The 27,456-nt window shown below is 35.5% G+C and overlaps 1 protein-coding gene across 5 annotated transcripts in view; it reads left to right on the plus strand.

The window, feature by feature from the left end:
- Positions 1 to 27,456, plus strand: part of PDE1C (phosphodiesterase 1C) — a 435,454-nt gene that overhangs the window by 324,998 nt on the left and 83,000 nt on the right. For all 5 annotated transcript variants that reach the window (XM_072412144.1, XM_072412147.1, XM_072412145.1 and 2 more), the window contains 4 exons: positions 5,221 to 5,334; positions 9,937 to 10,119; positions 12,235 to 12,301; positions 17,885 to 18,001. In XM_072412144.1, the coding sequence (XP_072268245.1) occupies positions 5,221 to 5,334; positions 9,937 to 10,119; positions 12,235 to 12,301; positions 17,885 to 18,001 (481 nt within the window). The remainder of the gene's footprint in view (positions 1 to 5,220; positions 5,335 to 9,936; positions 10,120 to 12,234; positions 12,302 to 17,884; positions 18,002 to 27,456) is intronic.

A 27,456-nucleotide genomic window follows, 5' to 3' on the forward strand; every position in this document is an offset into this window, starting at 1 on the left:
TTGACACTTGAAGCTGCCTGCTGCTTGTAAAATAGTATTTTGAAAAATGGAATCAATCATTTTTGTAACAATTGGCTGTCATGAAAAAGCTTATTTTAGTCGACTGTGATTTCTCATGGGTACCAATGATGCAGTTTTCAATTACTTACACAGTAATTATTCACATATAAACAGTAACAGATGTTATGTGAGATGTTTTGTTCAAATTATACAAAGGGTTGTTAAAAGACAAAATTAACCCAACGCTAAGGAAAACATGTTTTGGTATACAGGTCTAGCCAATGTTGTGGTTAATATTAATGTCTTACTAAAGAAACTTGCTTTGGGATTTGAATAAAAAAGGCTTGCAAACCAGATTTATTATTGAACCCTCCTGAGCCTCCTGAGTTCACCCATTAATATAGACTGACAGTTGATGATGATATAATGACTGAGAGTAGATGACTTATGATGACTGATAGCAGATGATTTGATAAACTGCTTTCAGACATGTAAAAATTGTGTGTATTTGTGTGGAGCTTGTAGAGTACCCAATGTGTTCAAGAGCCAGTGTGCCCCAATATTCAAACAGTAACTTCTGAAATGAAGCTCTATTGCTATCATACATCTATCATGAATATACATTTATACATTTGAAATGTCTTACTATCAACATATTTAAAGTCAACATAAGTTTACCTAAATATTATATGTGCAGAGATTCTCCGGCATAAGTGCTGTAGTCATCCAGTCAGAGTTGTGATCCCTTATTTGCTTTCTGGACGTCTCCTAATTTTGGGATTGATCCTTTTCCCTGCTTGCTGGAAGGATTCCCAACACAAAGAGAGAATAAATCACAAGTCAGAGGATTTAATGACCTCATCCAAACACTGGGTGTCTTGTTTAGTGGGTTGAGGAAATTTGGTATATACATGAAGATATATGTGTAGAAGGAAAGTCAGCCGTGTGTAAAAAACAGGGGAACAGGGGCACTTGTGGGGTTGGGTTTAATACTGTCAGGGATTTGGGCTGTGTGCCCTGGGCCTGCAGTGGGGTGTATAGTGAGGCCTTATAAGGCACTAATCAAAATCTGTCTGAACTAGTTTGAATGAGGATAAGTGCCTGCCAGTTTATATGGGATGCATATTTAAGCATCAAAAGTACAGCCTAGCAACAGAATAAACACAATACTGAAATTGGGCATTACAGTTGTGTCACCCCAGGAGACAGTCTGGGTATCTGTATGTTGTTCCTAACAAAATAATTTTTAGGCCCTGTAATCTACTCAGCTATCAGAATGGATGATGCACAGAAGTTAGGCTGAAGCTCCTTACCCCCCAGAGTCATGAGATTAGCATGATTTACTTAATTAGCCTTGCCATACTACACAAGATGTTAATAAAACCCCTGGATCTCAAGAAGTACAGAGTTTTATTTAATCTTTGCATCATTAGAACCCACACGACCAGCTTCCTAGGGAGAATCCTACATCCCAAAAGATCTACCTTAGTAAAACGATAACTTTAGTAAGTTTAATTTGCATATGATTTTAATTTTTCCCCTTTTAATTAATGATATTGGCATTCACATTGAATACTGTTTTGAATATCAGCAATTACGGCCACATTTTGTGTCCTAGATATTTAGTCAAGTCAATGTAGTTTCCTGTTTAAGGTAAAAGTAGGTATCTTGGTTTATAATCAAATATTTTGGATCTGAGTAAATGTTGTAGGTTCCTTGCGTGCTATTTATCATGTCTCTTCTTAGAGCTTCAATAACTTACAACTAGAATTTTGCAGGTGTGGCACTTTTTATTTATTGAGAACAACAAATAATATGATAGGTTCCATTTTAAAGCAGCCCTACTTAGTGTTATGAATAACACTGATAATACTTCTTTGCACTGATTTCATTGATGGATTGATTGATTATCCTTGGATAAATAGTCAGAATATGGTTTGATAAAGAATCTGCCAGTAACTGAGCAAAGTACTGAAACAATCATAAAATTATAAATTGATAACATTTTTCTAGTTGCCAATTTGCTGTACATAGCTGCTGTTGCTTAGCAAATCCATGTATCACAAATTTATGTATCCATAGAATCATTGGAAATGGACATCATTGTCATTGTCAGCTTTCATAAAATGTAACAAAATAATAGGTATTATTTATTGAAAATGATTCATATGCCCTGCTAGAAAACCCAGCTAAATTTGAGTTTCTCTGTTAAGTAAATAATAATAAAGAAGAATAAAGTTTCTCTGTTAGTAAACAAAAGCTTTGTGGCTTTGGAAGAAACAAAATACATCTAGAGGATGTCTAAACCTAGGGTTAATAGGTAATGTACCAGTATAATGACTTCATAGTTACATTATAAAGCAGAGGAAAAGTTCTCTGTCTTTGGAGAAGCGCAAGGCTAAAACAAACTCTGCAAACATAAAACAATTACCCTATGGTGACACTAGCCGTATTGAATGTTTTTTCTTTATCATCTCTGTACCAGACTTCGGACTTTTATCTGGTTCTTATATATATATATATAGCTTCTTTTACAAATGCAATCATTTATGAGAGCTAGGGTCATTTCTTGTCAAGATCAAGGCACATGAAAGGAATTTAAAATATGGGTTCCTACATTTTATAGTCTCAACAGTATTAACACCACATATGGTGTCCAGGTATTTCTATATGTAGATATCAAGAGTATTTTGTTGGGATATATTAGGCAAGATTGAAAATGTGTCTGTGTGCAAAGATGCACCCAGAAATTTTGATTTTTTTAAACGGCTCCACTGAGTCAAGATGGCCACGCAGCTGGGGTAATGTTAAAAAGGGGAACTTTGCTAAAAGAGCAATTTTTACTTTCTATAGTAGTATAAAAATACAATGCAATCCTTCCTCCTAGGATTGCATTGCTTTAACACGCTGAACCCAACTTTTAAAAATGCAAAGTTTGAGCAATACCATATATTTTGTAGAATTTAGTTCACATAAAATGAGAAAAGTGTTAAAATAATTGCAAGGTTAATAAGCAAATTTTATATAAGCATTAAGCGTATAAGCATTTTTACATGAATTATCTATGTTTACATGTCCATGTCCTAATATGGATACTCAAAATCAGACTATGATATCATATCACTCTTAAATGAAATATTGTTATTGTATACATAACCAGTATTGTATTGTAACCAATTTTAAAGTTAAATATTAGAGTTAAAGTTGACCAAACATTTTCTAATTAGATCCACTGTAAAAAATGTGTAAATAAATAAATATATATATATATATCAGCACATAGAAGACCAGCTGTATCAGCTAAGCTCTATGGGTGGATTTTAATCTTTTAATCTTTAACAATCATCTCAGAATACATAAATGTACTACAAGGCAGTTGAGAAAATGCAACCTTATAATGGAACTAATCTCACAGATGTAGAACAGAATAAAAGTAAAAACTTCAGGAGATCTTTTATATGAACAAGCAGTCCATAAAAGCATCACGTATTAATTGTTAAGGACACTTAAGTCTAAGGAATAAGCACCAATATATATGAAAAAGCCATTATGTGATTTAAACAGCTGTAGTTAGACTTGAAAAACATTTTCAGATTATGTTAAAATAATAATTATTATGTAAATAACCTTAGTTTGCTTTTACTTTGTTAAAACTAAACTACACTATGGTAAGTTGGTCATTATATAAATGTTTCAGGCAACACAGGCTCTGAAACATGGTTCTGTTTTGCTGTAATGTATATTTTAGATTACACAAACTCCTTTGGATTTACCAGCATCTATACAGGGCAAGATCCAACCTTATTAGATATAAACTTCTGAAGAAAGCCTTCACTGCCTTACGCCCAGGAAAGGACGTAAGGCAGTTTGAGAATTAGTTGTGGTCAATAGAATGCCTTGGCTTTATGTTATAGAAGGGAGTCTGGTAACAATGTTTTTCATTCATGGTAATAAAAAGGTATTTTAGTATTTAAAATAATATTCTAATTTACCTAAGCTAACTTGGACCTTAGTAAATAATGTGTATTTTTAATTTTAATGATGCAATATTACTCTCTAAATATTTTAATTAAAGTAAAAGATGCATTGAAAGAGTACCGGTACTTGCAACCAGAAATTCTGATTTCAGCATCTTTAGGCTCCTGCAGAGGAATGTTTTTTGTACTTTGACAATACTACAAAGGGGACCATATGTAGTTTGAACTTTCCTTTTCTGTACTCCCTTCCACCATAATCCAATGCTAGATTCCTGTGCGAGTTATACCTCAATAACTTAAAAGTGGGACCATAGTTCCACAACTAAAAATAGCAAGATTTTTATAAAACATATTTAGCTGCCTGTTCACAAAGGATATGAAGGGCATATCATTGGCATTCCCTGGGGCTTCTAAGGGTGATTGAACTGTGTGCATGTGTAGGAGTTTTGTCATGCGTACCTAGCCAATCAAGATACTTGAGGATCCAACATCTCAAAGAAATTGGCAGTACTTTGACGGATTGAGGACAGGTGAGTAATTAAAAGAAATTCCAACAAGTACGTTTATTTTATTGCGGAAAGGACAATGCCTGTCCCTTCTGAGAAAAAGGACCTGCCTGGTCACAATTTTTTGTATTTACAAGATTTCAGTTTTTAATTGAAATTTAGTGGCCTATGCAGACTGATACGCCTACACTTCCTTCTTTCCTAAGCCCCCGTGTGACAGTGATCAGGTCTGACAATAGCTGTCTTAGCACCAAATGATGCATTATGGTAAGGCAAGGAGAATCAAATGTTCTGGATGTGGCTTGCCCCTTGTGTTAACAAACCTGTTTTTTGGTCTTTTTTTGGCAAAGTAAATGTGCACTTCACGTTCACTACCAAATTAATTAGGTATTGTAATATATTTAGTTTCCACTGTTTGCTGAAAGTAGCTATAACTGAAGCCCTAAGCTTTGAAATTGATACTCGAGTTGGTGTTTGCGTTTAACAGCAGGGGATAATTTTGCATATTATTCACTTCTAACAACAATGTCATCTTTTAATTACACTTATAAGAGAACTATTTAAGTATCCCATAATTCATTTTTAATTATAATGTATCCCCAAGAATACTTTTAATAGTAATTATGAGAGCATAATATTTGAAATTAAAGTTATCAAAGCTTTTAATATTTAAATTTCAGTATGGATTTTACAATGTTGCAATTCTAAAAGATAATTTCTTTTTATGTGTTATGCAGGTTACGATGTTTGGTGAAACAGCTGGAGAGAGGAGAAGCCTCAGTAGTGGACCTGAAAAAGAACCTGGAATATGCAGCCACTGTGCTTGAGTCAGTCTATATTGATGAGACAAGGTAGGGAGACCCATACTGGTTCCTTGTGAATAAGAATAAGTGATTTTGGAATAAAATTCTTCAAAATTATTAATTTTGCCAACATCAAAGTTTTAAACGTTCACTTTTACTAATTAGACTACTTAAGTGACATTTGCTTGGGACATTTACACAAATATTTACTTGGATGGGTTATTACCCCACTGTACCTATATCACATATTATTATTATTATTATTAATATTATTAATATTAATAATAATAATAAACAGGATTTAAATAGGGCCAACATATTGCGAAGCACTGTACATTAAATAGGGGTTGCAAATGACAGACGAATACAGACAGTGACAGACAGGAGGAGAGGACCCTGCCCTGAAGAGCTTACAATCTAGGAGGTGGGGGAATTAACAGACAATAGGAGGGGATATATGTAGTGATGGGAAGTAGTGACGGTTTCAAAAGACAGAAAAAGATGGGTAGGCAAGTTTGAAAAAATGAGTGCTCTTTTAAATGAGCAGAAAGTTGGGGCAAGCCGAACGGGATGAGGATAACCATTGAGAGTTGAGCCAGCTCCAGAAAAGTCTTGGAGCTGTGCGTGTGATGAGGTTAAGAGTGAAGAAGTCAGTTGTAGGTCATCAGAGGAGCGGAGAGAGCGGCTGGGGGAGTATATTTTACTAGGTCACAGGTACGTGGGACAAGAGGTGTGGAGGGATTTGAAGGCAAAGTACAGGAGCTTGAATTTGATTCTAAAGTGAAATGGAAGCCAGTGATAAGAACTGCAAAGAGATGCAGCAGAAGAGGAGCAGGGCAAGGATGGATGAGTCTGTCTGCAGCATTCATAATAGATTGTAGAGGAGAGAGTGGGGTTAGTAGAATACCAGAGAGGAGGATGTTACAGTAGTCCAGACGAGAGATGATAAGAGCGTGTACAAGGAGTTTGGTGGTCTCTGGGGACAGGTAGGGGTGGACTTTGGACATGTTGCGTAGATGAAAGTGACAGGACCTTGAAATGTTCTGAATATGCGGCGTTAATGAGAGGGCAGAATCAAAGGTAACGCCAAGACAACATGCCTGAGGGGAGGGATAAATAACAGTGTTGTTAACAGTTAGGAATATGTCAGGGGGAGATTTGGGGGGGGGTAATGAGTTCGGTTTTATCCAGGTTGAGTTTCAGGAATCGGTCAGACATCCATGATGAGATGGCTGACAGGCAGCATGGAAGGAGACAAGTCAGGGGTGGACAAATAGATTTGAGCATCAGCATACAGATGGTACTGTAAGCCAGGAGGATCTGAGACTACCAAGAAAGGAGTTGTAAAGAGGAAAGAGAACTGGTCAAAGGACTGACCCTTGGGGAACACCAAGAGGGAGGAGAGTGGGAGCGGAGGAATTACCATTAAATAAAACTTGAAAGGAGCAGTCAGACAGATAGGAAGCAAACCAAGAGAGGGCAGTGTCACTGATACCAATGGGGCACATGATTTGTATTATAAGGGGTTGATCAACAGTGTCAAAAGCAGAGGAAAGATCAAGGAGAAGGAGCAGGGAAAAGTTGCCTTGAGACTTAGCTCTGGGGAGGTCAGTAAGTAAAGGGCTGTTTCGGTGGAATGGGCAGCTCGAAAACCAGACTGGAGAGGGTCAAGAAGAGAGTTGGAGATCAGGTAATTGGTGTGTCTTTTGTAGACAAGGCGCTGAAGAAGTTTGGAAACATATGGAAGAAGGGAGATAGACGGATGGTAGCTAGAAGGTAGGGAGGGGTATAGTGAGGGTTTCTTCAGGATAGGGAGAATTATAGCATGTTTTAAAGCTGAAGGGTAGATACCAGTACAAAGGGAGAGGTTGAAAAGTTTGGTTAGGATGGGAGCCAGGGTGGAGAAATGAGCACGGAGTAGATCAGAGGGAATTGGGTCAAGCAGGTAGTAGATGGAGATGATGGAAGAAGAGAGGAAACTTCATCCACAGTAACAGGGCTGAGGGAGGCCAGTGATGACATACTGGTGGAAGGGGTGGATATGTTTGGAGTGGCCTGGTGAACGGAGATATCATGTCCGAATTTGTCAATTATATCTCCAAAGAAGGTGGCAATGTCTTGGGCAGTGAAGGTTGTTGTGGGGGGAGCAGGTGTGGGGTTTAGGAGGGAGTCAATTGATGAGAAGAGGCTGTGTGGGTTAGAAGCTTGAGAGAAAATGACAGCAGAGAAATCATTTTGCTTGGTGACAGTGAGCTCTGTGTTAAAGTTATGTCAGCGCTGAGGCCAGATTTTCTCCATTTGCACTCAGCTGCACGAACAGTCTTTTGTAGCTGTTTGGTGTGATTGTTGTGCCAGGTACGGGGGTAGCGGAAGCCAGCAGTGGCAATTTTATCCAGAGCCAGAGAAAGAGTGTGGTTGAGTCGAGTGGCAGCTTTATCTGTAGATGTGATTTTAGTGAGTGTGGGGGTTAGGGACGTAAGGCAGTGTGAGAATAGTTTGTGGTCAAGGTTACAGATATCTCTCTGCCATTGACCAGGTTGTGGCAAAGGGGGGCAAGGTTGAAGGTGATAAGGTTGTGATCAGAAAGGGGAAATGGCGAGCTGTCAAGAAGGATGAGGTTGCAGAGTTTGGAAAATACCAGGTCTAAAGTGTGACCAGCGAAGTGTGTGGGGCTGTTTATGTTCTGTGTGAGTCCAAATGAAGAGGTAATGGAGAACAGTTTGGCTGAGGAAGGATAGTGGAAGGAGGTGTAATGAGACCCAAACCACCCCCTACTCTGTTGTCAGGTCTAGGGGTATGTGTAAAGTGCAGGCCTCCATAGGAAAGAGTCAGAAGAGGAAAGCCATGTTTCAGTGAGAGCCAGGAAGTGCAATAAATATCAATGTGCACTCAGTTGGAACTAAGGGAAAGTGAACAGATAAATCTATGGGGAGATTTAAGTTGGTGCAATAAAATATTCTACAGTGGGAGACGTACCATACACAATCAGATGAAGATTGCAATGGAAAACACTTGGATACACAGGGATGAAATTTGGCAACAAATATTGTAGTTTTTTTGTTAAAAATATTTACCAATACTTGAGTTGTTATTTTGCTACATGAACATCCACACATATGTAGACTGATAGGATAGACTGATTCTCCATGAGCTCCCTCTGTATTGTTTGAATTTACTAATTGTTAAACAATATATTTTTTACAAAGGAGCTACTATGATATTAAAAAACATTGTCATTTATTACAACAATATAAATGTACTTGTAACTGTGGTATAAAATGTAATTGCAATTAATGTATATATTTCTAAAGTCATACACCAGCAACTTTTCATTTGTAAATGGATATTTCCTTACAGTTTAATTTCAGATAGCAATAAATATATTTCTTTCTACCAAGTCTATAATTATTTTTTAGTTTCAAGCTTCAGTAATAGGCAATTAAAATGAATATTTAACTTTCTGCAAAGATACAGTTTCTTTCATTGTACTGTAAAGAAAAATCAAGCAGCTGATACCTAAAAATCTACTAAAAGTTAAAGACAAGGAATGAGATAAAGGTTTGAACATTTCCAAGCTGTTTTTGCCAATATACCTAGGTAGTTTTTAGGAGCTTTCCTCACCTATTAAATTGATTTTTATTAAGAAAAATTTTGGACAACTTTGCATAGAAAGTTCCAGCTTTTTGGAGCTTGACAAAGCTAAATCTGAGATAAAGGCTGTATAGGCTAAGACACAGGCTTTATCTCTAGAAGATGAAGTCTCTAATCACTAGTAACAATAAATCACTGTTTCTTTTTATTATAAATAAGAAAAATGGCTTCTTGCTTTGTACTTGCTATAAACTCCTGCTTCTACGCACATCTATGGGATTATTGTGGGACTAGTGACTACATGCTCACATTGTGCTTTGTCTGGCGTAACACCCATCCATCAAAGAATGGAGAAAATACACCTAGCATTCAAGTTAGAGATCATTGAACCTAGTAGGGGCTGAACTGTGCAATGTTTTTAAGGGTTATGAGAAAGTAAGGAAAGATGAAATGTATAATTGCATAACAGACACAAAAAACTATCCCATTTACAACCCCTAAAGATTTCTATAAACTGCCCATGTCAACTATGTTGACCGTTTTCTAAAATATTTAGTTACATATACTATGTTTGGTTTGAAATACAGTAGTTTGCACTTTGCAAATTACCTTTAAATAAGCCTGAACATTTGACAATTATTATTTACTTAATTAACCAGGGCTCACACCCCTATGCTAAGTGTTAAAACTGTGGAAGATAAGTACATATATTTACTTTACCTCAATGTTCCACCCATAATACCTAGGCAAGGGGAGCATCCTTCCAAAAAGATTCTTGGATCCCAAATCTCATGAGAATTTACTGTACTATGCTAAATCATGTTCTTAGGATTTCGCTGGAAGGATCATGATGTCACTGCAGTGAAGAACTTTTTTTAAGTTTTTAAAGGCATTCGTAAAAAACTCTCCTTTTGGGGGAGCATTCACAACGATTGGATAAGAGATAAAATCTCCCAAAAAAGACAATCAACCTACCTTATTATGTGTCATCCTGCTTTCATAAATACATATATAGTGTGGGATTTCTCATTTCTAACCATTGATTGATTTTTTTACCAGACGTTTACTGGACACAGAAGATGAACTCAGTGACATCCAGTCAGATTCGGTTCCTTCAGAAGTTCGAGACTGGTTGGCCTCCACCTTTACACGACAAATGGGGATGATGCTAAAAAGAACAGAAGAGAAGCCAAGGTTTAGAAGCATTGTACATGCAGTGCAGGCTGGGATATTTGTGGAAAGGTAAGGCAAGATAATACATTTTAATTTGCAAAAGGTAGTGGACTTTAAAGGCACTGCTTAACAACAAACATGATTCTTTAATTTTGTCAAATATACAATATGTTAAAAATATTTAAAATACATTACAACACTCAGTTAATACATTGACTTCAATGCTGTATCCTCAACACGTTTCGTGGAACATGTGGAACACTTCTTCAGAAGGAAAGTTCTGTAAGTTAAAAACAAATTTACTGTAAAAATATAATACTCAATATATCATAAAATACAACAATTAGATAAATCACACTCCCATAAGTTTTTTGGACTTTTAAAGTAATGTTTACTTTATCACTAATACTTTTTACGTTTTTAATATCTAGATTGATGTTATATAATGTTATATAAAATGATAGCATTTATTAAAGAGATCATTACCATTCAGTTCATTACAGTTCGCAGATAGAATATTTAGCAAAACTGTAATCTGTATTGCAATAAAATAACTGCAGCTGTACAACATTTTATTTATAACAAACATTGTTGATTAAAGTCTATAAAATAAAGGTTTAAATATAGGTACATATTATGTAGATTTATTTTTTGTAGAGCATATATTCATTTATAGTGTAACTCTACTTTTCAAAATGTTTTAAAAGTTTGTAAGGAGTATAAATGAAGTCTGGAGCCTCCTACAAAAAAAATTAGGGGCAATCTAATTTGATGGGTGACACCAGAAAAAAGGAGTTAGATACCTCTATTCGGGGACACCATTACTATTGACAACCTGCAAAGGTTAGAATTTCTCATTTTAAAATTATCTAATTTTGGGAGGATTCTTCAACATCCATGCACGATCAGGAATATACACCTGGCAGAGTCTCCAACATTTCCTCCCAACGAGAAGTGGGTGGAATTTTTTAGAAGGGCACCAAATATATATATATGCCAAAAAAAGGATGGCAAGAAGTAGGAGCACAAAAACTCAGAGCACTATATCTTTTAGTTTCAAATATTACGTTTGAGCAGGTATTGTGCAGTGTACAATATATCTCTTGGCTCCCTGCTACTTTTTATAAAAAACAAACTTAGGAATTGGCCAAAGGCTAAGGTTTTAAGATTTCAAGCAAAAGAGAACTATACAGTTAAATTTTTGTGAACAGCATTGCATTTCCTTAAGGACGTTTAATAAAAAATAAAGAAAAGACAAATGTCTTTGTTGGCCACAAAGGCTAGTCATTTTCAAGCTGTTATTGCCCTGCTGAATACAAAATAAAACCTGAAACACAACTTCTGTTAATCAATCTATATGGAATGCTTGTAATTTGGTCTTGTAAATAAGACCTTAATAGGAAAAATACATCCTTTCTTGCAGACTTGTTCATATTTAAACCCCACCTGTTTCCCCATTGTTAACCTGCTTATTTTACTCTATTGAAGCCCTGCAGCCCTATTGATGGGTATATACATCAAAAAAAGGTTTTTGGTATAGTTTGATAATACTAATAATATTCTTCTACATACTAAGAATTTCAGATCTTTAAATAATTTCTAGCTTTGTTCACGTGGATGTTTTGGAGAAGATTTTGCTCATTCATGTGTGTTACCAAACTGCTTGTCATATCCCTCATAATAATATTGTGTTAAAATAAAATAAGAACTACTGTAATACATATACAGTATCTACTTGGTAATTGTAGGATCACACATTCCACTGTGTGCAGGAGAATAAAAAGGCTATAATATTCACAGCAGCATTATTTGTTAGTTTAATAACATATCTCATTGAAACAGAGAATATATATATAATTGTGATTTAAATTAAGCAGAATTTTATAGAAAAAAATGATATTAGTACTACAGTGGTACTAGCATGCTTATTCTAATAGTAGGTCATGCTTATTCATGTTTTGTAAGAATGACAATGGCCTGTGTTTCCGAGTACTCATGCATAATTTGCTTTTTGTTCAATCATACACTGATTCAACCATACACTGAAATCACAAGGCTAAGATTTTTTTAGTGTTCCAGTTATAAATATTAATGTTCTTATAATTTAAGGGTTCTTTTCTCTGGGAATATAATCCATAACATTCACACCATGCAATAATATGCTAAAATATTAATTTTTTACAGAATGTACAGAAGGACATCAAACATGGTTGGACTCAGCTATCCACCTGCGGTTATTGCTGTTTTAAAGGTAATATAATAAAGTAAAACACTCATTTGTCTGAAATAGAAAAGAAAGCATAGGAAAAACAGACAAAATACATCAAAACACATATAGGAAGGAATTAATGCCAGGAAAGTGTCCTATAATTCAGATTGCTGGCTTTTTGGGCACTCAACACCTCTGCTGCCCTCTTTTTCTTATTGTGCACTTTTTTTGTCTTCTGTTTTATTGTTTCAATGGTTACTTTTACCTGCTGTTCAGTCCATAACTTTTTTCCTTTAACTAAAACAGGGAGTAGTATTTTGGGGTTCTCTTTTATGTTAATGCAGCTGTTTTTATGTTTGAAGTGCTTAAAATAGAGCACTTATTATTTACCATCTGTTTTTTGGCTTGGAGCATACATTGGTTAGACCCATTTTCCTTGATTGAATCTGTCCTACTGGCCAGCTATACACTGCTTTATTTGAAGTGCCTTAATTCTCAGAGTAAAATCCCTGACTGTACGTGTTCTCTTTAGTAAGTTTTTGCCAATTCTACCCCTATTAAAAATGTCCATCTGCTGGCCTATTTGGTGCAGGCCAAAAACAGTACTGTATCATCTGCAACCTCCTAATTCTCAAAGAGAGTTGGCCAGTGCCAGGACAGTTTTGTATCAGAGAGAACAAGGACAGTGTCCACAAACTACTGGCCAATTTCTATCTGCAACTTGATGAAAAAGTATGTGTCACTGCTAACATTAGCGCAACTAAAGTCAATGGGCCATATTTAATAAAGCGTTCCAAGACTGGAGAGGATACATTTTTATCAGTGAACCTGGATGATCCAAGAAAACCTGAAATAGATATGTTTCAGGATTAATATTTACTAATAAATAGCAAATGACTTTAAGAAGTCCATTCCAGGTTTGCTGGATCACCCAGGTTAACCGAAAGTGCATCCTCTTCAGCCTTGGAGAGCTTTTATAAATCAGGCCCAATTTGCGCATCTGTATACTTAGTATTTTTTTCATGAGAGGTATTTACATATTAGCAAATTTACCTTCAATACAGTCTCCTCCAGCATTCCCTTCAGCATTTTCACATCTCAGCTTCCTCACTATTTACTCTTTTTTTTTCCTGGTTTGGTCTTAAATCACTTCATTGGTTGGGCAGGAATGAGGTACTTTGCATACATAGACCCTTGGAAAGGGAAGAAGGTGAAAGACACACATGAATGATTTGGTCAGGGAAGGTACAGGGTGTTTTCTGCGTACATGATAGACTTCATAACTTATATGGATTTATTCTTTGTTTAAACTTTTACAGAAGTACCTTTATTTGTGCTTTCTAGCCCATGTTCTATTAAATAATAGTTAAGCCTCATGTATATTAAACATATACCTCTTTGCCTACCTACCTTCTTCCAACATAATTGCATAAACAGATTTGTTTGCACAAGCCACCATGGAACTTTATTGACATCTCTAGACCTAAGTCTAGACCTAAGAGCATAGATTTAGTACATGTAATATCAAAGCTATACCTAAAGCAGTCCGTACAATTGTTACAAGTTGCAGCAGTACCTGGTAAGGTTACACAGTTTAGATAGAAAATAGTTTTTTGCTTGAACAATGTCAAGAAATGTCTTAGTCCCTTAGATGAGATTTACAGAGGACATACTCTTATAACTGCATTGCAGGTATTTTACTATTTTTTAACTTATTGCCCTTGTACAGAAAAATCCTAGCATATGTCTATATTTGGCATGTCTAATTCATATACCTAAAGCTTGTTCCAATGTCAAAATAAATAAAAGTGCCAACATTCTGTATTTGAAGTTAAATACTAGTTTTCTGTATACTTGGGTTAAATGTCAGCATCTGATTTGAGCGTGCAATTATTCTTTATGAAACTTTTATGACAGCAATCATATTGCCTGAGCTAGGTTCTATAAGCCATTTGTCAGGAATGAGTCACTCGCACACTTACAGGAAAACTATAGCATTTTTCTTTCTGTTCATTGAAGTGACTACTGGGAATTGGGACATAACCCTTGACAGATATTGAGCATAAGAGAAACTTTCAATGTAAAAATGTAAATCTTTAATGCACAGTCATAATAATGACACTGAGCTTTGCAAGAACATTTACAGACGGAATTTACACCATCATTTGTAGTCCGAAAGTAATTAATGCTCGCTAGAGGCCAAAGTTTGCTGTGTAGGTACATATTACTACCAAAGGAAATGCGATTTTAACCTGTTAAACCTAAGTCTGCACTATAATGTTCAGTTTTACAGAAGACAAAAAAGCATTTGTGCTTAAGTAAAGAACGAAACCAAGAAGTGAGTGGGTTTCAGTGACATTTGCTAACAAAGTTAACAAAATGGCCATACAAGTGTATGTTTGTGTAACATACAGTAGATTGCGATATCAAAGGCTAAATGTTTGGTACAGGTAAGTATTCATCACACACTTTATTCAGGTTGGGTAAGGCAGTCTTGTGCCTGACACGTTTCACAATCCTTAGAGGAATGGAGACTGAATGTGTCACGTGACTGTATTTGAATCAAAGAGACTATGTTACCACACAGTACATAAGGTAATAATATTCCAGTTTTTCATATAAGTATGTATGCATGATCAAGAAAAACAAATATAAAATCAATGTATATATATTGAAGTTGTAGGTAATAAAAAACTGACATAGAATGATGTGAATCAAGAAAAAAGGATCAGCCAGAGGGCTTTGGAGAGGCTTTATAAAGTTCAAAGTCTCAATCCAATCCAAGCAGACCAAAGGTATACCCTTAATAGGCCTGATTTATTAACGGTCACCTTTTCAAGGCTGGAGAAGGTATACTTTCATCAGTAAACCTGGGTGATCCAGCAAACCTGGAATGGACTCCTTGAAAGTTAATTGCTATTTGTTAGCAAATGCTTTCAATTCTGGATCAGATCCATTTCAGATGTGCTGGATCACCGAGGTTCACTGAAGTGTACCTTCTCCAGTCTTCGAGAGCTTTATTAAATGACCCAATGAGTAAATATTTAGGGGATTTAATGATATGAAAAAGTTTCCCTAAACTAATATGAAAGCAAGTTACAAGTTGTTACAAGTAAATTAGAATATTTGGATTTAGGTGCTTATTTAAAAAAAAAAAAAAAAGCTATTTAAGCCTAGCAGGGTTTCCTATGTAGATATTGCTTAGCTTAATTTGAATTACTCTATTGGTTGGAATCCAATAGTAACATTGATATATTACCTGTGATGGATTTAAGAAAAAAAAAATACCAATGATACTATTGGATTCCAAACCGTAAAAACTGTTGGCTATTTTCAAAATATTTCTGCTAAACGCCCTGGAGTTGTTTGGACTCAGAATAGAATTTCAAGCAGAATAAGACTTAAAAAACAAAAAACTGCATGAAGCAGGCATTTTTCTTTTTATTGCAGAACAACAGGTTAGAAGAAGAAAGGAGTCAGGCTTCAGGCTCTTGTTTTAAATTATGTATTGCTTTAAAAAGCAGTTTAACAGTCTGGGGTCATACATCAGTACAATAGTGTGTTACATCACAAAGGATCATTCCCTATTGTAAAATCATGGGGTGGTGATTGGCTAAGCTGAACAGTTGCGTTCTTGGCTAGAAAGAAGGTTTATTTGAAAATCAAATATATATATATGAATATCAAAAGCGCTTTGGTAGCCAATTCCAGCAAGATGCATTTGGCATTTAAAGACAAGGAAACATCCCTACTTTTTACTACATTCTAACCCAAGGCATCATCTGCAAACAAATAAACCCACATCAGTAGCAACATTTATTCCTATCATCTATGTCATACCTATCTGTGACAACATCTCCACCTCACTTTTGACAATATACTACGCTTGATATTTACCCCTGAGGAAGCCCCTGTGGCGAAACGGTTCAGATAACAAGATGTTTTTCATATACACCTTCTTTCTAGCCAAGAACGCAACTGCTCAGCTTAGCCAATCACCACCCCATGATTTTACAATGGGGAATGATCCTTTGTGATGTAACACACTATTGTACTGATGTATGACACCAGTCTGTTAAACTGCTTTTTAAAACAATACACAACTTGAAACAAGAGCCTGAAGTCCCTCTCTTTTCTCCTTCGAAACAGTTTTCCATACATACACAAAGAGGAGCAGCTCAGATATATTCCAATTACCTTTTATGGAAAATGGAAAGGAATCTGCCCTCATACCCCTGAATGTTTTATTGCAGAACAGACAGGCTACATCTCTTCTGCAATAAAACAAACTTAGCTGCCTGATCTCAATTATATTTACATTTAGCAGCATACTTATATGCTGGGAATGATTGGAATCAGAAATATAGTGAGCATTTAACTTTCTTTACTGAGCTAACAAAACTGAAGTGAATCTTCAAACACTTTGCCTGATTTATTAAAGCTCTCCAAGGTTAGGGAAGATATATTTCATCAGTGAACCTGGGTGATATAGCAAACCTGGTAATGATTTGGAGAGCTTTAATAAATCAGGCCCACTGTTCTCAGTGTTGTCTAAATGATCTCATTGTAAGACAGTTGTACTGTGTGAATGAGCACATTAATTAGTAATTCATAATGCCATCTTTTGTTTTGTGGGGGGCGTGTTCTACTAACATTTATAATGATATACTACCTTAGGCCATTTTTCTTTGCTGCTTTTTAGGACCATAAAAATATTGCAAAGCATGAAAGAAAAAATAAAGGCATAATTTTGCAATCATGAAAATAAATTATGGTTTGTTAGGAATGTAAATGAACTATAACAAAACGGATAATAATTGAAATGGAGATTAGTGATAGAGGTCGTTAGAAGTTACTTCAAAAGCATAACATTTTTTGCATTATTTTTACTTATAGAATCCCCTGATTATAGGTTAAAATTTAGTACCATTGGTAAAACAAATACCCACTGTATCATTTTGAGCAATCTCATGTCTGTATTTAAGGTATACATATTGAGAATGATTAGAACTCTTGCCATATTTTTTTATTGTTACAGTATTTAGTATAGTATTGCATGGTAACACGGGAAGCTCATTTGGCTCAGTGGCTAGAACTCTGGCCTTTGCAGCACTAGGTCACAGCTCGGATCTCGGTCAGGAATCTGAAAGGAGTATGTATGTTCTCCTTATGTCTGTGTAGGTTTCCTCAGGTCACTCTGGTTTCCTCCCACATCCCAAAAATCATGCAGTTAGGTTAATCTGCTTTCCCTCTGCATTGTCCTTAGATAACCTTAATGACATATGACTATGACATTACATTGTAAGCCCCTTTGAGTGACAGTGATATGACAATTGACTTTATAAAACGCTGTGTAATATGTTGGCGCTATATAAACACTGGCTAATAATAATTGGTATCTCTATCCACACTAGGTAGATTCTGAATTGTGCCTGTTTTATGCTTTGGCTAAATTTTGAACTTTTTTTTGGTAGATTTCATTACATACAACACTTTTTTAGTTTATACATTTTACCTTTTTTCTTTGAGTAGCTGCATGACTGTAACAAGAATTCAAACAATTTTGTAAACATATTTTTGTCAACAGTATAGGATGTTGAACCATGTGTGTTTTTTTTCCTGCAGAATGTTGACAAGTGGTCCTTTGATGTATTTGCACTAAATGATGCTAGCGGTGATCATGCACTTAAGTTCATCTTTTATGAATTACTAACACGTTACGATCTGATCAACCGCTTCAAGGTAAGTAGCCTCACAGGTTTTTTCATTTCTAAATCAATGCTGTGTTTTTACATATATTACTTATGTGCTCAGAATACAAATGAAGTAATTACTGTGCATGTACATTGTATGTGAATTATATGTATTATAATTATATACCTACAGTTTAATAAATGTTGTTCAACATAGTTGATCATTGTTAGATAAGATTGCTTTTCAGAAGGCTTGAACAAAATATTACTTTATTTAAAGGATAGATTCCTAAATTTTATTGGTGTTATTCACTTTAATCCAAACATGGACCTATCAATGGCCTGCAATAATACGAGATACACACAGGCTCAATAGACGGCTGCAGTCTGTGAATTACCATTCCTAGTCACTCCAAATTCCATGTTGAAGCTGTATTCTCACTTACAACTGCAGATCTTCAAATTATGTGAGCCATACAACAGCTGTGACTGCAAGGTTTGTTGACAAACAACAAACTTCCCCAGCCAGCAGTGGCACTTTACTCATTTATTTATTTTTTATATACATGTAGGCCCTTTTAAAACATACTAACCAGTATACTAGGCAGTTTGTAAAACATAACAGTCACCCTGGTTATAAGAACCACCATAAGAACCACAGTGATGGTATTATCTTTGACTTTGATCAATTTTCCTCAGTAATAATTGCTGTTGTCAAGCTTAAAGTGGAACTATACTTGTTAGTGTGGGTGAGGTTCTGCCATAATCTGCATCAGTTATGTGTGTGCAGCCACCTTGCAGCGATGACAGGTCCAAAACCTGGTATGGCTGAATCAGAGAAATTCTCCTTTATTGCCGGCAACTCCACAGTGGACTTCAAAGATCATGGCAATGTTTCTCGGCTATTGCATGCACAGCAATTACAATGTCTTGGATGACAGGCTCTGTAAGTGGCAACAGTGCACATAGACCCAAGCTCCACGCTGCTTGTCCTATGTGTCGTAAAGTGAAGAGAAAGACCAAAAAAGCATCAGGCCAGGACTTTATTTTTTTGAGAAAAGAGACATTGCGTGACTATTTTGTCAATTAGCACAACCTTCTTTTGACTTTTTGTTTTTTGAGTTTAGGTATGCTTTAACTAGAACTTTAGTAACCTAAAGTATGTGTTTCATATTATAACTTGTTTTACAAGCCCTAAATCCCTCATCTTTTTTTATTATATACTTTTTTAGGTAAAGTAAGTATGACCATTAAAGTTATGAAATGTATATACGTAAATGGGGTTTATGTTACAGCTTGTTGCTTTACACATTGTCTAGAAGACAAGGCTTTCCAGCTCTTTCAGAGAGAAGATTAGTTTTTTGTTCCAGCTACTATTTGAGGCTAAATGTGAAAGAGCTATCAATCTGTCCATCCAAGTGAGTGACATTTCCTATGTAGGGTCAAATTTAAATGGCAACCAGTACAGATGAGCAAAGCTTCAAGAAGAGATTACCAAACTACAATCAGACTTAATTGGTTAAGATTTCCAGACAGATCTAAATTTTATTCACATAGATACAGAGATAGTATAATTTTACTGTTAACCCCTTCTTAGTTTTTCCTTAACTGTCAAAGCAATTATTTTTAATGTTTTCCTTGCTTGGCTGCCTTATGCCAAAAAGATACACCTCCCAGCTCCCAAAAGGCCTTCTGGAGACAAGCAGCGTTGCACAGATTGGTAATGTCAAAGTGTGCGTCATGTAGCAAAGACAAAAGAGACTGCTTTAACATGACTGTACAGTACAATGGAAGCAAAAAAGAAAATTTCAGAAAGGGCTAAACTATAGAAAAATGAGTGCTTTGCATATACCAAACATTTGTCATATAAGAATCAGTTTTTATTGTCCACAGCATCCCGGAGGGAAATGGTGGCATTCTGCAAACTAGACAAGTCCAAAAATGTCAGAAATTCCTAACATAGGGCTTGTGTAATGTGTTAGTATATAGCAAGGATTGTACAGTGTAATCTTCAAGACCACAAAGTTAAAAAAAACATGGAGCAACAAACCCACTTTTTTTTCTAGCATCTGCCATGACATATATTATAACATATATGTATAAACATTGACAGACTGGCCATCTTTGTTCATGCACAAATGCACTTGCTAATTTTGTATAAATTCACCATGTTCTAGTTTATGTATTAGAGTAATAATCTTTGTCTGGCTTTGGCCCTAACAGACCTTGCAATACATTATCTGATGGGTTGGCTCTGCTTTGCAAACAACTTGGAAGGTTAATTTAATTGCAGTTATAACACATCAAAATCAAGGATTTTGAGTTACTCAACATCCAAATGTAATAAATATTTATCTAACCAGCTGGTTCATTTTAATTCTCATACCTGAAGCAATTTAGAATTGCCTTCCCTTCACTAAGCCACTTTGTCAACTGGAGTGAGAAGAAGACACCCTGTATAAGTTAACAAGGGGTAGAGGACTTTCTCCTTCCTCCTGTGAAAGCACAGGGTACCTGGGTTTTCAATAGACATGCTAAGTAATTACAATATGGAAAAATAAATGTTGGAAAAAAATTTAAGCCTAAAAGGATATAGAACAGTTGTCCTGTGATTTTAGCCAATAGGGGCTTTTAAGTATTCTCTACCATTTTCTGAAAACAGTTTTAGCATCCTGAAAAATGTCTGTCAATAAAAAGTAAAAGACCTACATCAAACTGTACAAAGATTCTGTTGTGATGGTTGGAGGAATGAAGAGCAAATGGCAGATAAAAAAAATTTGAACTAAGCAAAGCCAATATAAAAGTTGTTAAAAAAAATACCACAATTGGGGTATAATAAAATAAGTCTGTAGCTATGATCACAGTGCAAATACTAGCAAAATAAATCTTGATGTATTGACCTTATACTTTGCAGCAACTATAAAGATTTTTACAGGAAAAAAAATCTTAAAATGTTTTAAAACTTGATGACCACTGACTCTTGTTATTTAGTTTTCTATATTATGTGTAGGCAGGAATTCAAGGCCTTTTTACTTGTACATACACATATATTTTTAGGAATGTTAACTAGGTTTCACTAGATTGTAAGCTCCATGAGCAGGATGTGAAGAAAAGCTAGGAAACAGACTATTACAGTTTGTTACAGTTGATTTAGGCACATTTTGATTATTTTCTTTTGTATAAAGCTGAATTGCTTGCAAGAGGTAATACCTTTTACTGGATCAAAATCAATGTTTGCATGGATGCAGTTGCACACATGGTTTACAGGCATTTATTCCTCGTGGTTCTGATAACCTGTGTGCAACCTCATCTGTGCATTTTGTTTCGTTAAAAGGCATCACATTTTGCAAATAAATCAGCCTCAAACATCTACATAATCTCTGCTTTGTACTTATTGAATGCTGTAGACTATGTAGGAGAGATGCACATGTCCATTCCTTCATTTGACTAGAAGAAATACTGATCAACCACCTTCTTCCAGTCTCCGTCTCTGAAAACCTGAATTACTTAATTGAGGCTATCTGTGTAGCCTGCTCCTATGACCCGGCTACCCATGTAACCCTTTTACAGTAGTTCAGATCAGAACCCTGGACAGCGCAGCTCTCAACACCAGCAGTTCATTACAGAAATGTTTTTTGAATCAGCTAGAGCTTGCAGCCCCCTTTTATTACCTTTTAACATTTCATTTTGACAAAGTTGTTTATAATTGCTTAGGGTGGTTTACAACTTTTTACAGAATGGCTTAAAAGAAAACAAAGGTTGGGGAACCCTGATAAAGATGTTTTATGACAAAAAAAACTTTATCTTGGATAAATAGTGAGTTGAATGTGAATTGTTTGACAGAAATAAACCTAAGGTATTCTAACTGTAATAAAATATATAATGAAATGTGTTTAACAATTTACATTTTATAACATGTCTGTATTTCTGTAATTTTTTTTATATATTAATAATTTACTCAAACTGTCTGCCTTTTCTTCTCTTTCCATTTCCAGTGCAGTGTGCAGTATGTGGAAATTGCAATGTGTGTGGATGTGGTGTAAAAAATATTTCATCCTAAGCAATGAGAAAACCAAATGCAGCCTAAAAAATATTTTGGTATCATTTTATTTTGAATTGAACTGATGTGTGATCTGTGTGTTACAATGAAAATGGGGTTGACATACTGGGCCTGATTTAATAAAGCTCTCAAAAGCTGGAGAGGATACACTTTCATAGGTGAAGCTGGGTGATCCAGCAAACCTGAAATTAATCTGGTCCGGGAATAAAAACATTTGCTAACAACTAGCAAATTACTTTTAAGAAATCCGTTCTAGGTTGCTGGATCACACAGCTTCACTGTTGAAAATGTATCCTCTCCTTCCTTGGGGAGAATTTATAAATCAGGGCCACTGTTTGTACATGCACACAAGGGGGGTAGGTTAGATTGCTTCCAGGTCTCTCCTTTGCAACCAGAGACTTATTTTTAGTTTTCTGTGCAGAATTGGAACCAGCAGAGGCACCGTGTATTTTGTCATGACTGTTCTCCATTCTTTAACTTAGACAGGGGGAATCTGCAGACAAAAACTTTTTTTTTACCTCCTTCCCACCAGGCATCTCCTTTATTCTAGGCTGCAACGATTTCTCCTTTATTATTTTTTGCTCATCCTGGTAGCTGACAGCAGTAGAGGGGTGTCAAAGTAAAGGGCAACTGAAAATCCCTGCTACTGTTACTGCTTTGATCAAATCAGACACTAACATGTTTACTACTGATTGAATCTTCTTTAAATTTCACATTTTACATGTTAAGTCATTGTAACATTAAAATTCATTTTCGCTTTCTAAATACCAACATAAAAAATGTAAAACTACAAAATCCACTTTGAAAAAACTTTGCATTTGCTTATCATACTATCATTTCCAAGAGTGTCAAAGGCTTAGCAACAAAATGCCCAAAAAATGCTCACAATTGTGTTACCTATTTAGGCATACTAGGAGGTCTTTGATAATGATTGTTTAGGTGAGAGAAGGACTGCCTAATGACTACAATACTTCTACTGCCAATTTAATTCATATTGTAATATCATTGTGATATTTAATGTGCTTCTGCATGCATTTGTAAAGTAGAGTTATCTTTAGTACTTGAGTGCTATCTCCATCTCCCTCTGTAGTGCATTGAGGTGGTAACTTGAAGAACAACATAACAGGATTTGTGCTGCAGCACCTCATGTTTTCTTCATTCAATGTCAGTTATCAGGATATAGCATCTGCATCCTGAAATGATTAATTAACATTTTCAAAGCAACCTTAGGATTAATACTAGCAATGATGTAGAAACAGTCTAATGGCAATCCCCAATAATTCTTACCGAAAGATATTACACACAGGTACAGCTACAAAAAAGCTAAAGCACAATATTTTTAAAGTAACTTTTTTTTTGCTACGAATTGTTCAAGATCATGATTATGCTACATCACATACTTTACATACATATAGGGTTTTAGCGTTGCTATGACTACAGTTTAGTTTTTGTTATACAGGGATTTAAATATTCAATATTTATCATCCTCAGGGCTTACATATCTCCTTATTCTTTTAAAACCATCTTTAAGCCACATTAAATTGTATTTATAAGAACAAGAACGTTTTTTAATACTTATAAAGACAAAAATAACACTTGATCAAAATACGGAACATTGGACTACTGAAGGCCATTAAAACATTGCATGCCACACACTAAATTTTTTTGGATTTTTTTAAGTTTGATTTCTTTTTACTATGCTTGTAGTTCCTATTTTTTCTGGAAGACCGTTGCATTTTGCGGACAGCATTGATTTTTTTAGGCCCTATAATTTGTTGCCTTCATACTATATACAATAATTTAGTAATCAATTTAAAAAACTCATCAAAATTTAAAAAATATATAGTAATCTCACCTTACACAAAGCCAAAGACCATATGTTTCAGGGTGGCTCCAAATAGCAAAAATAGGGCAATACAGCGACCTTCTAAAGTAGGAGACCTCTAACTCCTTTACAATACCAGAAGCAGCGAAGTTGATGAACAAAAATAAACTCACCCGCTCATGCTGGGCTTCAGTCACAGGGCTGCTTTTGGTATGCTAAAGATAATTTTTTGGCCTCCATCTTCTAGTTCATATGATGACCCTATTAAGGCATGTTGTTTTGAGGCGGTATTTCACTGGGCTTTAAAGAAGATAGACTACTTGGGTGAACCTGGGTCAGTCAGCAAACATTAAACATTAGGGTCGTACTTAACTGTACACTGTACATACTGTACATTATGTCATCATTGCACTATTCTAATATTGCATGTGGTCACAAATCTCCATAGTGGCTTGATAGAATAAATCCTACACTTGATCTTCTTAGTAGACATGGGCTTAACTTTTTAATGCAAAAAATACCCATAATCTCATTATGAATGGTGTATATTTTTCTAATAAGTTTTACAATATCATAATTTATTTACCTAATTTGCTGCTTGTACCTTTTAATAAAGAAATAACCTTTCATATCAAAGTTAATTGATGTCTAGTTTTCTAGACTTACTCAGGATTACTCTCCTCAGAATACAAATAATATCTAGTGACTTACGAAAAAGTGCTTTGTGTCCTCATTTCTTGTGGGATTTATTCTTGGATTTGTCTCATTATACACAGCAAATAACTCTACCATCTGGTCACTTGGAGTTCATATTAGGGATGAGATTGCTAAACTGTGCAACAATAAGACATATCAGATGATGGCCGTCAGCTTTTTAACACATTACACAAATGTGAATTGACAAGTCTTCAGCTCTTTGAATTCACTGTTTGTGTACTTCTACAAAGATTATTAACATAATTCACTAAATATTTGAACATTTTCATCTGGCACCTAAAATTTTTACACATCAAGGCATCTTCTGTTCTTTTCATGACAGCAGTATAACAGAGTCCCATAGCACCTTTATTAAACCACCAACCCACCCCCCTCCCCCAATTTCCAATTTAAGAAAACAACACCTCTCTCTTTGGCCAAATAGTCTGCAAGCCTTTTACTAAATACTATTATTACTAATAACAATATTAAACCACAACAAACAATAACAATCACAGAATACTACCCAACACTGTCTCTTAAATCTTTTCTAGTTGCAACTCCTAGAAGACACACTACCACTTGTGATCTGCGTCAACATAATATTGTTGCTACAAATTCAATTAAGAGGTACTTGGTGGAGACCTAAATATACATAGATTCTTTAATAGACTATGTGCTAACCCTAAATATTACAAAGTAGATCAGTGAGAGTAAAGAGAGCAGGGTTTTTTGCACAAAAACAGAAAACTTATATTTAGTATATCATAAATTGTACATCAGTTCACAAATCACACAGACAAATTTAGTTACTTTTGCCATACAGAACAGTTTTACCATACACATATATACAGTAAATACAGAAAAAAAGTCACAAAGTGTCAAGTGTCATCAAATATCATTGACTAGTTTGATATTGGACCACAATATCTTTTTTGAGGGTCCACAAACTGTTGGATTGGCCTTATGAGGCCTTATGAGACATATTTCATCTTAACACAACATACATACAGTATTGATGCCATATATTGATAATGCTTTAATCATGATGGTAACTGCACCCGACGCGTTTCGCCTAGTTAGGGTTCCCCAGGGGTAGTAGCTTTGCAACATGTATTTTGGCACTTGTAGTGTTAATATATAATATAATATATAATTAATATAATTAATGATTTCTGTTGGATAGCACGATATGTTTACTTCGAATATTTTAAGCTGGTGATCCTCTCCTCAACATAGAGAATGATGTAATGATAGATATATGCAGGGATTAAGTACCTTAGTGTCAAGGAATTCTTAGTTCAAGAATATGTGAAGTATCAAACATGGGATCTGATTTCTGGCAAAGATCCAGCAGACAGAAACACAGTGATGTCTGCAAGTGCGTGTGCAGAGGAGCACCCTGCTCCTCTGCACACTCTGTGACCTCCCCCCTGATCGTCTAACCTTATATTACTTTAACCCCACCCTCACCTCTGCTCTCCTACCAATCCCCATATTGACCTATTTATTCCAATAACCCCAAAACAACGTTTTAACCCTAGCCTGTCTGCTCCCTGTCAAACCAGTAAGTAATGCAGGCCTTCCCCTAAGCTCCCTTGCACTCCTCGCTCCATGCCTGCCTTGACTGTTAGCACCATATGACCCATACATAAATATATAATTATACACTGGCAGCCATCACGCAGTTGGTAACTTTGTATACAGCATTTTTAAATAAACACTAAATTCTACATTTTTAAATTCACATAAAAATGTAGCATTTTTCCTAAACAGTAACTATGTACATAGTTACCATTGCTGTACATGGTACTTCAGATTTATTCTGATCAGGATCGATTTTACACAATGAGGTTGCTTTATTAATAAAATGTACAGGCTATTTGTTTAGCAACCAAAATGTTTGCACTCTTGCACACGATTGCAAAAGTAATTTCCCACACCTTTTGAGCAAAAAAATCTTCTTGAAGTATGGGTATGGGTAAATATATTCCAATGGTATGGGTAAATATATTCCAATGGGTAATATGTTTAAGAGGCTAAAATTAAAACCTATGTGGCTCACAGCTGATGTTAAAAAAGCCATAAGGAACAAGAAAGGGGCATTCCAAAAATATAAAAATGAAGGATCACCTTCATCATTTGAAACCTATAAAGAATATAACAAAAGATGTAAAAAGGAGATAAAATGTACCAAACTTCAAAATGAAAGACAGATTGCAAAGGAAAGTAAGGCAAACCCCCAAAAAATGTTTAAATATATTAATAGCAAAAAGATCAGATCTGAGCATGTAGGCCCCTTAAAGGATGTTGCTGGGTTGGTAACTGGGGATAAAGACAAGGCAGATTTACTAAACACTTTTTTTAGCTCTGTGTACACAAAGGAAAATGGCAGAGCTCAAGTCCAAAATCATATTAGCAATGTCACTGCCTTAAATGTGTCACAATGGATCAGAATTGATATGATTGAGAAACAGCTGGGAAAAATTAAGGTTGACAAAGCACCAGGACCTGATGGATTACATCCATGGGTCCTCAAAGATCTGAGTTCAGTTTTTTCAAAGACATTATTTCTTTGCAAGGTGAATGGCTCCTTTTCCTATAGTTTCTCACCCCAATTACTGTACATGTACTCAGATGTAGTTCTTCTATGGTGCCCGTGAAGTCCCATTATTCCTTTTAATGTACAAAAATGTTTGGTTTCTGTACCCATTCCTATTCCACCATAATTAATGCCCCTCAACACCAGCTTAGTAAATGTGAAAGCAATAATTGTTTTTCATTTCTGTCTCCAGCCCACCTCATGTAACCCACTAACATCATAATATCATCAGTAAAATGTCTTGATGGTTTACTCAGCAGTGCAGTGGATGGTAACATAGACCACTGCTAACTGAACTGGAAAAAAGAAACTGTCCAAAAA

This window comes from Pyxicephalus adspersus, chromosome 5 (genome assembly GCF_032062135.1).
Source record: "Pyxicephalus adspersus chromosome 5, UCB_Pads_2.0, whole genome shotgun sequence".
Classification (NCBI taxonomy): domain Eukaryota; kingdom Metazoa; phylum Chordata; class Amphibia; order Anura; family Pyxicephalidae; genus Pyxicephalus; species Pyxicephalus adspersus.